The sequence below is a fragment of the Heliconius melpomene genome, chromosome 10 (assembly GCF_056956725.1).
Source record: "Heliconius melpomene rosina isolate 202511_hmr_F chromosome 10, ASM5695672v1, whole genome shotgun sequence".
Taxonomy (NCBI): Eukaryota; Metazoa; Arthropoda; class Insecta; order Lepidoptera; family Nymphalidae; genus Heliconius; species Heliconius melpomene.
The window spans coordinates 11,438,278-11,452,341 of NC_140398.1; the positions used below are offsets into that span (position 1 = coordinate 11,438,278).

The 14,064-nt window shown below is 34.0% G+C and overlaps 1 protein-coding gene across 2 annotated transcripts in view; it reads right to left on the minus strand.

Moving 5' to 3' along the window:
- LOC146535637 (agrin-like) overlaps positions 1-14,064 on the minus strand; it is a 97,210-nt gene that overhangs the window by 14,979 nt on the left and 68,167 nt on the right. For both annotated transcript variants that reach the window (XM_085190652.1, XM_085190651.1), the window contains 12 exons: positions 13,799-13,951; positions 12,919-13,197; positions 10,607-10,753; positions 9,991-10,124; positions 7,874-8,174; positions 6,870-7,037; positions 5,687-6,050; positions 5,279-5,491; positions 4,673-5,058; positions 4,333-4,579; positions 3,781-3,945; positions 2,196-2,392 (listed from right to left, as the gene is read on the minus strand). In XM_085190652.1, coding sequence (XP_085046778.1) covers positions 2,196-2,392; positions 3,781-3,945; positions 4,333-4,579; positions 4,673-5,058; positions 5,279-5,491; positions 5,687-6,050; positions 6,870-7,037; positions 7,874-8,174; positions 9,991-10,124; positions 10,607-10,753; positions 12,919-13,197; positions 13,799-13,951 — 2,754 coding nt within the window. The remainder of the gene's footprint in view (positions 1-2,195; positions 2,393-3,780; positions 3,946-4,332; positions 4,580-4,672; positions 5,059-5,278; positions 5,492-5,686; positions 6,051-6,869; positions 7,038-7,873; positions 8,175-9,990; positions 10,125-10,606; positions 10,754-12,918; positions 13,198-13,798; positions 13,952-14,064) is intronic.

The following is a 14,064-nucleotide window of genomic DNA, read 5'->3' on the forward strand; positions in this document are numbered from 1 at the left end:
AAACTGCCCGCTATAGTGGCATAGCAACGAAGATTTAGATGCGTTTGCACGTATTGGATAATTCGAGTTGAATGTATTATTTCAGCGCGGTTTCATATTTTTTGTAGTAGTTATTAGTAGGTAGGCTTTTGTTTATAATTTCTTCCGTTTAAAAATAGTCATTTAACTATCTAAAAATAGTCATTTAAATATATTTTAATAAGTACTTGAAAAGATTAGTAGCACAGATTTAAAATTACGGTACCTACTAAAAAATCCTTGCCGAGTAAAACAATTGGAAAATCTTTATTGAAACAACGAAAATGCAAACATACATTATATGAATAATCCAGTAGTAAATGCGGGCGAAGCCGCAAGGGGGTCGCTAGTATCTTATAAAACAAAGTCGCTTTTCGTGTCTGTCTGAACTTTCTAACTCTTCTTCTTCTAAACCACCCAACGGATTTTTATGCAGTTTTCACCATTAGGTCGAGTATTTCTCAGGGAAGGTTTATATATAGTTTATTATTTGTACATTCTTATGTAAATTAACATAAATACGATAAATGTGTCTAAAATCCTACCCGTTGAGACACTTTCGCGCATGCGCTGCTTTAATGGTAAGTACTACATGAAAATAATGTACTGGAGTATTGTTCCTCTTAATAAGATCTACAAAAAAGTCCGCGAGAGCATATTTTTATCTTTTAAGAATAACGTGTAGTGATCATATTTCTGTCTAAAAATAGTAATTTCAATATATTTTTTATTGTGAGGGATATTTTTCCATAATGGTATTAGTCCTTATCCTTTAAAATACTTTATTAATTTTCTACGTTAAACGAAGATAAAATTTGCTTTTTACACTATTTCGAAATTGCGAATAGTATTAGAGAAAAACGCATTTAATTGTTGACACAGCCCGCCGTTGACACATCAGCTGTGCCGACTCAAGTTTTACTTATCCTTTACTCTCAGCATATAAATAAGTATATTAGTTACGTTGGCCATTTAATGTAGATCAAAACTGTCTTTTACTGTTTTTTCATTTTAATAAGTACTTTAGAAGTTGTTATAATATTAAAACATCCTTGCCGCCCCGCGACGTTTTGCTTATACAAGCGCGTCATGAGCAGTCATCGGTGGTTCAGTGGTAGAATGCTCGCCTGCCACGCGGGCAGCCCGGGTTCGATTTCCGGCCAATGCATTCTATTTAATTTTCCTCACAGGCAGCCACATAGTGCTTGCTTTTCATCAGGGACAGAATACCCTCTTCAACATTAACCACAAGCTCGAAAAAAAACCCGCCTGCTATAGAGGCATAGCAACGAAGATTTAGATGCGTTTGCACGTAGGTATTGGATAATTGGAGTTGAATGTATTATTTCAGCGCGATATATTTGGTTTCATATTTTTTGTAGTAGTTATTAGTAGGTAGGTTTTTGTTTATAATTTCTTCCGTTTAAAAATAGTAATTTAACTATCTAAAAATAGTCATTTAAATATATTTTAATAATAGTTGGAAAGATTAGTAGCACAGATTTAAAATAACGGTACCTACTAAAAATCCTTGATGTGTAAAACAATTGGAAATCCTTATTGAAACTACGAAAATGCGGGTTGCATTAGGGTTTAATTAATTTTTACATTATTTTAAGTGCTTTGCAAACATACATTATATGAATAATCCAGTAGTAAAAGCGGGCGAAGCCGCAAGGGGGTCGCTAGTTATTATATATTTTATGAACAGATTTGCTTTGAAACGTTATTTTAATCCACAAAGGTTTTGACTACTTGACATTTCAAGGCTCAGTTATTAAATTTTAAGCCTTTAAGACTTTAATATTATATTGTTACTATAGCAACTATTTATAATTGGTATGACTGTTTAAATTCCAAATTTTCTGTGAAAGCATGTATTATAGATGGCTTATTTTTTTAAATAACTACTCATTCAAACTATTCATTAACAAAATACATATTTTATAGAGATTGATATCATAATAATATTCGATTAACGATTAACTGACTTAAAAACTCAAATTTGCCAGCAAATCCGTGCAACATGACTTACAAAGCAACCACAGTAGTTAACTTAAAGTTCGGAAACTAATCCAACTTTAACTACCTGAAATCGAGAACAAGGATTGCAAGTGGGAGTGCAAGAGCAAGCAATCAAGTAAATCTGTTGCAGTGTACATAACTCATACACTTACCGTCCCCACAAGGCGGTCCGCCGTACTTAGTGACGCCACTGGTGGCGCAGGGCAGTCTGTCTTCCTCCGCCACTACAGAGCACTTAGCTATATCCCAGCTGTATAGAGACAAGGGGTTGCCGTTCACGAACACCTGTTGCACAGCGCCTATGAAACTGCTGGTCACTCCCGACATTTTGTGCGGACGGACGTAGGATCTAAGGAAGAATGATTGTTTTAATATTCGATTTTTGATATCTTGATCTTGGATTTATGGTGGTGGACTAAATGTTTTACGTAATGTAATATAGACGATAAGAAGTTATTACATTAGTATGATATTGTTTTAAGAAATGTTATAATATAATATATGATATACAATTATGAGAATGATAATCTATATATATAAAAGGACTTGTCCTCACTGACTGAGGTAAGACGCACGTACAGCCGTAACCGCTGTGCGTAGAAACGTGAAATTTGGACAGATGTTTACTTTCGTAATCTGGACATCCACTAAGAAGGGATTTTGAAAAATTTTAACCCTAAAGGGGTGAAGTAGGGGTTGAAAGTTTGTATGGATTTTTTTCTAAATCACCACCGATTTTTATAAAATTTGAAATTCATACTCTTAATTAGATTTCATTGAACACGTGTTTCGTGGTTTTTTTAGAATTTACCCCTAAGGGTGCAAATAAGCAGGCGAAGCTGCGCGCGTCCGCTAGTTTAATATAAAAAAATCATATTTCAGAAATAAAAATTCCAAAAAAAATCTCGAAAATATCCTTTCAAAAGGGTAGTAACATTATTTCCGGCGGACATTCACAATTCACAATTATATCTACATATATATGTCAGTCACAATTTTTTCACAACGATACAAAAATAAATTGTTCGTGCGCCAAATTTTAACCGTAAATTGAATGTCAGTGAAGCGAGAACTAAAAACAAAATGAGTTTTCTCTTGCAAAATATTTCATATTCATTCTCGTATGACAAATTGCGCTTCGCAACACTAGGTACGTATTTGACCAAAATATCAAAATTTACTATGAGTAATGTATGTAAATAATGTAGTTGAAGTGAAATTGATGTGAATGCTTGAATTATAATCAAGGCAACGTATAATTTGTAATATTTTAAAGTATAATTTTCGCGACCCACTAAGAAATTTTATATGAATTATGTATAAAAAATCCTATACTATAAAATATTTTAGAAATTATAGTCACAACTTTTAGCGTAAAAAATGTAAAAAAACACAAATTTCCAATCCAAAAAGTTTTATAGTCTTTTATTGTTTTTATAGGTTCCAATACTTTATAGTCATATATTATTTCGTTAATAATTTTAATATCTTTTAAACTATTTTAGGATTTTTGCAAATATAGCAAATTATAACAAACATTGCACTTATAGCATAAAAAAGTTTAAAGTAGAAGTAGTAGATAGAATATTCAATATATATTTCAGTCATAAGACACTCCTTTCTCAAGAAATTCAATTAGCTAAGTAACTATGTAATAGTAAAATTAAAAGTAATATATAGGATACAATAAACAAAATTTAAATATAAATATAATGTTATATTACAAGTATGACTTACGGTAAGGACCCAATGAAAAGTGGTAAGGTAAGCTCAAGGTGAGTGAGTGGTGGAGCAGATGCGCCTCTTTGTGTTGGATGATGATCGAACTGCAAGCTTCCATGTCTTCCTATACGAGTGGCTCTCACCCTGTGCCATCTGCCTTTTGTTATTGATACAGGTGATCTAGTAAAGTATGGTTATTATAATTTATGTTAGAATATTCATAACGTAAAGTTATTAATACAAGTTATAGGTATGCAATATGTTCATATAATATGCACAATAGTTAACCTATTAGCAAACATTATGAGGAAAATGCCCTTGATATAGTAGTGTTGTTTCTTGTATGTATATACAAGCGAAATATATTTTAGTCTACTGAGCAAAGGCACTAATAGCTCTCTCGACGTAATTATTATTTGGCCGTTACTCATCAGGCTGTTAAACTATTAATTTTCATCTAAGTTGGCAGAGATTCTATTTGCATAGGGAGAATAAATTATTGTCTGTGGACCTAAGCGTTTTACTTAATTCGTTAGATTAATTCTTCGGCCTCTAAGCCTTACTTACGTGATATTGGCGATTCCGCTCCCCAAATTGTACCTAAACTGTAGGTATCCATTAACTAAGTTAATCGCTATGAAATCCCCCTTGGCTTTATTTGACTGGCCGGTATAAAGGAGCATTCCAGAAAATCGGTTCGTTAAAAACCAAATTTCGATTCTGAATGCCTTGCCGAGGCCTTCGAGTGGCTGTAATTCAATATAACTCGTCCCATTGAATTGGGGTGTCAAAGTTTCTTGTACAACATTGACGTCTAAAAACAAACAGAAGTATGTTAATTTCGTGTAAATTAGAATTCGAAGGTATCAGTTAACGAGATCGAACGAAATGATCAAGTAGTGATTACCGTTGTTGCACGTGTTCCCATTAGAATCAGTGTCGCCGAACAAACACCGACAGACGTGCCCGCCGTCCGCTCCGATATCGCACAATAGCCCCTCATCATATCCGCAGGGATTCGATTCGCACGGATCTAATCTCTCCTCACAATTGGCTCCTTGAAATCCTATCGGACACCGACATATATATTCAGTATCCGATTCGGATTTACACGTGGCGGCATTCTTACACGGCATACTCATACACGGATTAGATTGGCACTCTCGAACATTCTCTATGGACACCAATAATGAGTCCGGACGACCCAATTTCTTTGTGACTTGATGACGTATTATCCTCAAGTATTTTACGCAGCCGATGAAACCGCTTCGAGTTCCGATGTTATCGAATACTCTAAATAGAAACAAGAACAATAGTTTAAATATTATATTATTGCTTAAGTTATTCATGAATAAAATTTATATGATAAATAAATTACATGGAGGGAATTAGATTCTACACTCTAGAGTATTTTCAAAACTTTTCCAGTTACCAAGTGTTTCATTTTATGAATATTTTAACGAAATGCGAGCACATGCTTATTATATAGAATTTATTATAATTTATACAATACCTGGAATAATTTGTAGGTACACTTCCAATATAAGCATCCTCGGCGAGATCTAACGCTTTTAGATTACCAGTGGATTGTCCGGCGACATCTTCCATATTATCGACTGAGAGGATTCCGTCTCGATGATATCGTTTCGCCGATACTTTATGATATTCGTTCAACGTTATTTTTTCAAGTGACGTTAGAATTATTACGCCATTCCCAAGATTGTACCTAACAAAAAGTTACCAACGTCTATATAAAGATCGAAAAATTGCCAATATTCAGTGTCCTATTGGAATTTTATTCTAGATGGGACACGTTATATTCAACACACATGGAATAGTAAAGAGATAATATTTGTTCACAATATTTCCGAACCCGCAGTTCCGGACCGAAATCGAAATATGAAATAAGAATAAAAATCACCTGAACTCCAAATATCCGTTTACCAACGCGAGCGAAACAAAATCACCCGTACCGTCGGGTTTCTGCTGATTGTACAATATGACCCCATTTTCGGAGAATGCCTTAAATTCAATATCGATGTTCAACTTATGGTAAGCCTTTAGTGGTTTTAGGCGTATATAGGACGATCCGTCAAACGATGGAGTTTCGATGTAACTAGAAGGCTGAGCATCTTTGATATGAAATTCGCAGTTGAGGCCGGTGTAAGGATCGGGACACACGCAGGCGTACGTGGAGCCCGGCAAGTCTATGCAGCTGCCGAGATTGTAGCACGGCTCTGATAAACATGCACTGTATTCCTCCGTTGTTTCTTGAGTTATTTGTTCTGCAACAATGTCGTAAGTATTTCTCTTGCAACAAAATATACATTGTGTTTGAATTCTTAAAATGTTATAGTTGTAGAGTACCCACTGAAATAGATTTTACAATTTCTATTTCTGTATGTTACTGTTGTTTTATTTTAAAATAAGGTACGCTGAAATATTTCAACATATATGTAGCACTCGTAAGTAATATATATAAATACAACTCTACAACCTATTTATATATAACATATAAATAGGTTGGGGTGTAGTTCTATAATTAAATGCACCAAGTAGTGACCGTCTTCTCTTAAACTGAACTTACACACACATAAAAATAAGTGATATTATAATAACACGCATTTATCATTTGAAATTTAACAACGAAAAATAGCATCAGCCAAAAAATATATAGCAAATAATAAATAATATAATTTTGAATCGCCTTCGAAGAGGAAACGAGTGTGCCTCAAAGTGTTTGTCTATTCTTAGAAGAATTGATATGTCATTTCATCCAGCGTTCAATAGGATGTCAATGGATTTAAAAAAATGTGTACATGTACTGTCCGAAAAGAATTGGTTTTGACGCCTGTAAGAAACTCGCCATTAAATTTAATAAAATATTTAAATTGGATCATCTCCTATTAAAAATTCTCTTACTCTCAGCTTCATGCTGTATCCTGCACACAGCAAAGTACGCAGAGGGAACCAAGTGTTAAGACAATCCGTTTCCCACGTTGAGTGGCGGATTTCATCACCACGCTTTGCCTCGACATCAGAGTGACAAAATAAAAATATACATTTAAATAATATTACTGAGCTAGTATACAAGAACAACTCACCAACGCAAGCCTTCCTATGCACAGTGGGCACGTGCCCGGGACGACACACGCAGCCGCCGCGCGCGCAGTACGCGCCCGGCAACGCCCCGCAGTCCGCGTCCTCCGTGCACAGGTCGCCCAGCAGCGCGCCCACTGCACCCACCGTGGCCGTAGTAGCTGTTTGCGAACCTGCCCAGTTGTAATGTCACTGATATTCTCAACTTGCTAAGCAATCGATTTGCATTTATTTCAATTAATTATAGTATTTATATTAAAAAGGTAATTAACTATCTCCATTATCTAACTTTCGTAAATTATTATAAAAGTATACGTAATACTCGTATATAATAAAGCTTTAGTGTATTATGCAATTTCTATATTTCTCTTTTATTTATTTTAAATGAATAGCTACATGTTATTTGTCGCAAAGTAAAACAAGATTATGAACAGTTTGTACGCATTGATACTATACCCAGTAATATAACAAGAGCAAATTCTCTATCATTATTTTGGAGCAACAAATAAGTAAGATAAATCGGTAACTAAGTTAAGGATACGGGGAACAGTGTCACAACGTGACAAGGGAAACTGCTCGCACAACAAGCCAAACTGTAATCTCTACAAAATTAACGTGATTAAGATGAATTGAGATGTTGCTAAAATACTAGTGCCGGATAGTCTACAGTAAATTAAGTAATTCGGAAACTACATTTGAAAGTTTAAACTATCGCATCGCCGCTATTGTTGGAATTTGGCAGCGGATAAAACGCTATTAAACTCGTAATTGCAAAATAAACGAGCTTTCTAAATTATTTACAATTCAAATCGCTTTCATAAATATGAAATAGAGAAAAATGTAAATATTGCAATATGCTAATGCTTGAGAATAATATTTGAGACGTTTTAATATTAAAATGAAAATATCAATTAACGTCGTCAATCGCCAAAATAATTAAACACTTTGGGCTTTGAAATTACGAAATTGCTTCGGTAAGCGCCTATTGTCTTTCCTCAAAGTGACTCACCCTTCAATTTTTGTCCCGTTACAATGCTGTCAAAGTCACTGGGTGTTTCTTTTCTTGTCCAATCATATTTGTTGTAGTACTTTTCTGGGTTGAGTAAATGTCTGGTTGATTTTGAAGCAGCTCCGTCATCTTGTTGAGTAAATTGTATCGGCGAGGAGGGCCTCAAAGGACCGACCGTTCCTGCGACCTCTGATAACTTACAAGGCCCAAACGCTTGAATCACGATGTCTTCTTGAGTACGACAAGCTTGCAATTTGAGGTGGCATTCAGATTCGTAAGTTTTACCGTCGCTTCCGCATACCTGTTGATTTTATTGCACTTAACTAACTTAAAGAGAATTTAACTTGAAAATCCACTCAACTTTTAAGTTTCGTTGAGAGGCCAATAAAATCTGAACACTTGTTGGACTTCAAGATTCGAGAGTGAGTATTATTATTAATGAACCTTTTCGTGTAATTAATTATATTACATACAATCTACGTTGAAATGGCTAACATTTTAGTAATATTTTAAGATTCCACTTGTTAGTAGTCTCAAGCTACAATGTACGTATTTGTTTAAGCTTTGTTAATGGTGCAACGCGCTTTAGTCTGATTTAGTACAAATGAGGTTTTTCTCCGAATTACTTCCTTCGTAATGTACACGGCTTTATTTCCTCTATAGCACTATTAAGGTCTTATGAGCTAATATATTTAACCATAAGTAGATTAGACTAAAAGCTACAATCTCAAATGTCTAGAAAACACTTTTTAGAAAGTCAAAAAAATAAGAAAATATGTGGATTCATATAAAATACACAAATATTTTAAACCACGTGTGAAAAATTATTTATTTTAGTTTCATCACATTGTCTGAAAACATTTCTGGTATCTTGGGAGAAAAGTGATTAAACCTCCATCTTTTATTTTATAAATTTAATTATAAAACGTAAATATTTAAATGGCGAGGGATGCTAATTATATTTTTAAACGAAAAAAAAGATAATGATAAGTATATGTAAGATTCCATACTCCATTTACTCCTGTCTTTGTCATTTTATATTACAGATATAAATATTTTCTAGGATTAAATGGAATGAAATTTGAATCCACAATCATCATTTGCTGAACCCGTCTACGTCTGAACTTCACTCTACAAGAATGTCAATTTACATATTATAAACACTTCCTTATTATTTGTAAAGATTTAAATAAAAAACACGACAAATAAAGAAAGATAATATGTTTTTAAAACCTGTCAATATTCAACACATTCTTCAAATAAAATTCCGAAATAGATTATAAGTTGTTTCGTCTACATACTCTGAATAAAGATATGTATGAAATATTATACGAGTATTATACAAGCGTAAAATCGTTTCGAATTCCGCCTATCCCAAAATAGATTGAAGGGGTCTGCCCTTCACTTAAGAACGTGTCTTAATAAAACATGGTTTGAGAATTTTAGCATTCTAATTAAGTTAGAAATGTTGCTTAAAATAAACATTTATTCAAATTTTACATTTATTATTCTTTGGTTTCAACTTTTAGTGTTTCTAAATATATAGTCTAAAGTTCGAGGGTCGGTTGAGTTTACTTATACGAAAATAACTAATAAAATTTTCCAATTATGTTTTCAGATATTATAGTCATTAATATGAAAAGAAGAATATACAAAAAGTAAAAAAAACATCAGCTACAAGTTTTTTGCTGTATAGTTATTGAACAACTTCAACTTCGAACGGAATATAATGTTTTTTTTTTTTTTTTTTAAAACTACATCCACGGGCGCATAGTTGCCCGTGCCTTTTTTTATTTTAAGAAAGTTCTTTTAATGTGGCGTACTTAATTTTGGGACAATTTAAACTGTACTTATATCTAGAGATTATACTAGAGGGGTTGGATGAGACCCCTACCGACAATCTTTTTTTTTTTAACATATATTATTATAGTACATTTCATATATAATTGTCTTTTATATAATTATTTTATACATGTATATAGGTGTGGAATGTTAGATTTGGCCTGGCTTATGCAGAACGCCTTCCTTAAGTTTTTGGATCAGTGCCTCTATCACCCTATCGTCTCTTTCTGAAATTATTACTGAATACTTATAAAATATCCATAAAAACTACTCACCAGCATATTCAAATCACTATCAGGGCAGGGGGCAGCGGCGCACTCGCACAGCGCGCCCCCAGTACGGTCGGTGCACACCGCGCCGAAATAACATGATAATTCCACGCATGATTCTGCTACTCCACTGATTTCAGCTAAAGGAGTACGATAGTTTTATTAAACGATGTAATTACTTTATTCTTAGTTTAGTTTACTTTAGTTTATATATCCATGATACACATGTCTAGCTAAATCAATATAATTTATTTTTCGTCACGTTATAATATTATGGCTCACCTTGTATCATAAAGAGATCTCATTATATTTTGCCTCGAGTTTTTACACATACACGCCAATTAACTTTAACATATTTCATTCGTACACTTAATTGAGTGAGTTTTCACAATAAATATATACTCTTAAATTGGTATCTTTCTCCTTCTTTCCCATTATAATACAATCCATTACACTATTTCTGTATAAACGACTACATAACACTTTATAACGTCATAAATTATAATAAACGTAACGTCTTTCTTTAGAGGCATCCTAAGCACATAAAAGGAATAAAAAATTGGTCGTTGAGGAGAGATATTCCAATATAAAAAGCAATATATCTGGATTATCGGATACTTACGATCGGAACAGCCGTTAGGTCCTAGGCGGCGTCGATGATCGGCGCACACTGTACACTTCTGTCCTTGCACGCCGCTACGGCACACGCAGCGCCCCGTCATCTGCTCGCAGTCCTCTCGGACCGAGCCGAATGCGGAACACCCGCATGCTACGAAATTCATCCATTATTAGTATTTACGTCATGGTATAGATAAGTCATTTTAATAATATGTGTATTTATTTATGTCTTGTCAACGTGACCAATAAATCTGAGTGATTAAGAAATCTAAACGTCAGGACTAAACGACAGTAATGGATAAAATTAAGATTAAAATATAAAGATATAAATTCAATTATCTATATATATAAAAGGACTTGTCCTCACTGACTGAGGTAAGACGCACGCACAGCCGTAACCGCTGTGCGTAGAAACGTCAAATTTGGACAGATGTTTACTTTCGTAATCTGGACATCCACTAAGAAGGGATTTTGAAAAATTTTAACCCTAAATAGGTATTCAAAGTTTGTATGGAAAAAAATTTAAATTGGCACCGATTTTTATAAAATTTGAAATTTAGATTTTTAAAAGTATTTAATTGAACACAGTGTTTCATCGTTTTCTAGAATTCTCCCCCTAAGGGTGCAAATTAGGGGTTAAAAGTTTGTATAGATTTTTTTTAAATCGTCACCAATTTTTATAATATTTGAAATTCAGACTCTTAAACGTATATAATTAAACACATGTTTCATGATTTTCTAGAATTCACCCCCTAAGGGTGCAAATAAGGGGTTGAAAGTTTGTATGGTAAAATTCTTAAATCGCCACCGATTTTTATAAAATTTGATATTTAGACTCTTAAAAATATTTAATTGAACATATGTTTTATGGTTTTCTAGAATTCATCCCCTAAGGGTGCAAATAAGGGTTTGAAAGTTTGTATGGAAAAATCTTTAATTCGCCACCGATTTTTATAAAATTTGAAATTTAGACTCTTAACCTTTAACTATGGACGTGACTATTTTATAACATACATATGGACGTCGGGTCTGTCAGACCAGTGTATTTATTGGTCATATTCCGACTGTTTTTTAAAGGAAGAAAACAATTTTATGTTTTAGTTTACATGAATAGCCTCAAATCAAACAAAATCAATATAAATAAAATCGCTTTTTATTAAAGTTTACGCATCACAACGATTTAAGTAACTTAAAGTCACAATTTCAGTCTTTGGCCACTGGGGTGACTCTTAAGAAAATAATACTATAAAAAAAAAGACAGATAATAAAATAAATATTTTTTTAACAAAATATAAAGTCTAACAAATAAAAAAAATAAAGAAATTACATCTTATGTTATAAAATAAAAATTTTGACAACACCTCAAGATAGGGTATTATTGAACATCGATACACAATGGCTTTCAATATTGTAGGCAAACAGGACGATTGCAGTCAACATAAGTATGTGTTGTGTTTCTATATATCTTTTGGGGGCAAAGTGTACATGTTTTTCAAGATCCCAAAACTATTTTTTTAGCTTCATGTTCAAAAAATGATAGATCAGATCGCGAAACGCGAGTCAAAGTCATTCTCAATTCTTAGAGTAGTTTAGTATACAAAACGCGTCTTTTTATTTGATAAAGTGCTATTTTCTTTATAAAATGTCGTCGTCCAATTCTTTTGTTTGATGTTGATTATAAAGTACCGATATTTTTGTCCCTGACGTGCTAGGTCGATCATTTTTTTCCATTTTATCATAAAAACTAAAAAAATTGAATCTTTTTTAGGTAAATAATATTTATATTACTAAAATATATAACAAACAATGCCAAATAATATATGATATAAAACAATAAAAACATTTGAATACAAATAATACAATTAAAATATTAAAGTATATTTTGTAATATTATAAAAATATATGGCGTTTTGAAATCATTCATGTATGGGAAACATGGACGTCGGGTCTGACAGACCCAGGCCCCGTTTAGAAAGTTAAATATTCACGTGTTTTGAACCCAGAGACACAACCACTGCTATCTACATTCTTTTTGTCATTAATACGAAAGGTACTGAGAGACTCAGTGGCGGAGGTCACCGAGAAGTGGCCGATATGTAGAATTCGTAGAACTGTCTGGTCTGTCAGACCCGACGTCCATACTTAAAGGTTAAAAATATTTCATTGAACACATGTTTGATGGGTTATTAGAATTCACCCTTAAATACGCAAGCGAAGCTGCGCGCGTCCGCTAGTTATAATATAATTAAGTTATAGTAAAAACAAGATATTTACTAATATCGATAAACATGAGCAATTATTTTTTTCTAGTCTTACGTATGCATCCAGTGTGTCCAGATCCTATCCTTGGCAGTCCCCAGTAGCCGGGCTCGCACCTGTCGCACTTGAGGCCGCCCACGCCGGGCCGACAGACGCACTGACCGCTGTCATCACATTTATCGGACACCGATCCTAATCGATTGCAGCCGCAAGTCGAAGTCGTAATCGGGCACCCATCCTCGTTGGGGCCCGCGGCGAACGACGCGCCGTCCGCGCAGCACCCGTACACGCTCTCCGAACAGTGTGACCGCTTATCGTCCACTTGCTTCGTATCATCTGAGCAAAAAGAACGCGAAAACTGAAGAAAATCTCTTGCATGTTTTATAAAATATAACATTTTATTCCCAGCGCATTTTACGAGATCGGAACAAAGGGCTCAAGGCGGTAACAGCTAGCGTGATTGTATCCAATTTACTCGTAGCGTCTTGTACCTTCACCATCTTTACTGCGACATTTCATAAATAAGTAGTTGTATTTCGTTCTATAGAATAAAAGGGCTTCATTATAAATTTATACACCACGCTACGCTTTAAGCGGTGTTTCCACGAAATGTTTCTGATTTTCATATAAATTGGAATATAATTTTGGTCTCTGTTATATTACGGCTCTATTTATGAAACAAATTAAATTTTATATGAACCCAAAAATACATGAACGTGACGATATATGGGCACATGGACACAAAAATTGACTAAATGTTTCTGCTATTTTTGATTGTAAATGTATATTACTAGGAAACGACATTAATGTACGAGAGAGTATGAATTAATGCTTAAAGCTATAGCAGCACGCAATAATTTTAAGCAAACCAATTTAAATCACGATATTTAAAACGATTATTTAACTATAATTATCATTTGGTAAAATAAAATCTCACTTTTGGGGCAGCAACGGGCCGCAGCGAGCGTGATGTGGCAGTAGGTCCCGGGCGGGCAGTCCTGGCGATGCGGCCCATTTCCACAGTCGATCTCCAGCCCCGTTGACAGGTCTATCATTGCCTTGTTATTGCCACACGGACGCACTTCCATACCTGTATTAACGATGGGCTTACATTTTGAAAATCAACATTTGCGTATAATATTGTTGAACCTTTCACTGTTAATTTTACTGAATAGTTCAATAATTATTTCTTTTTAATTAATA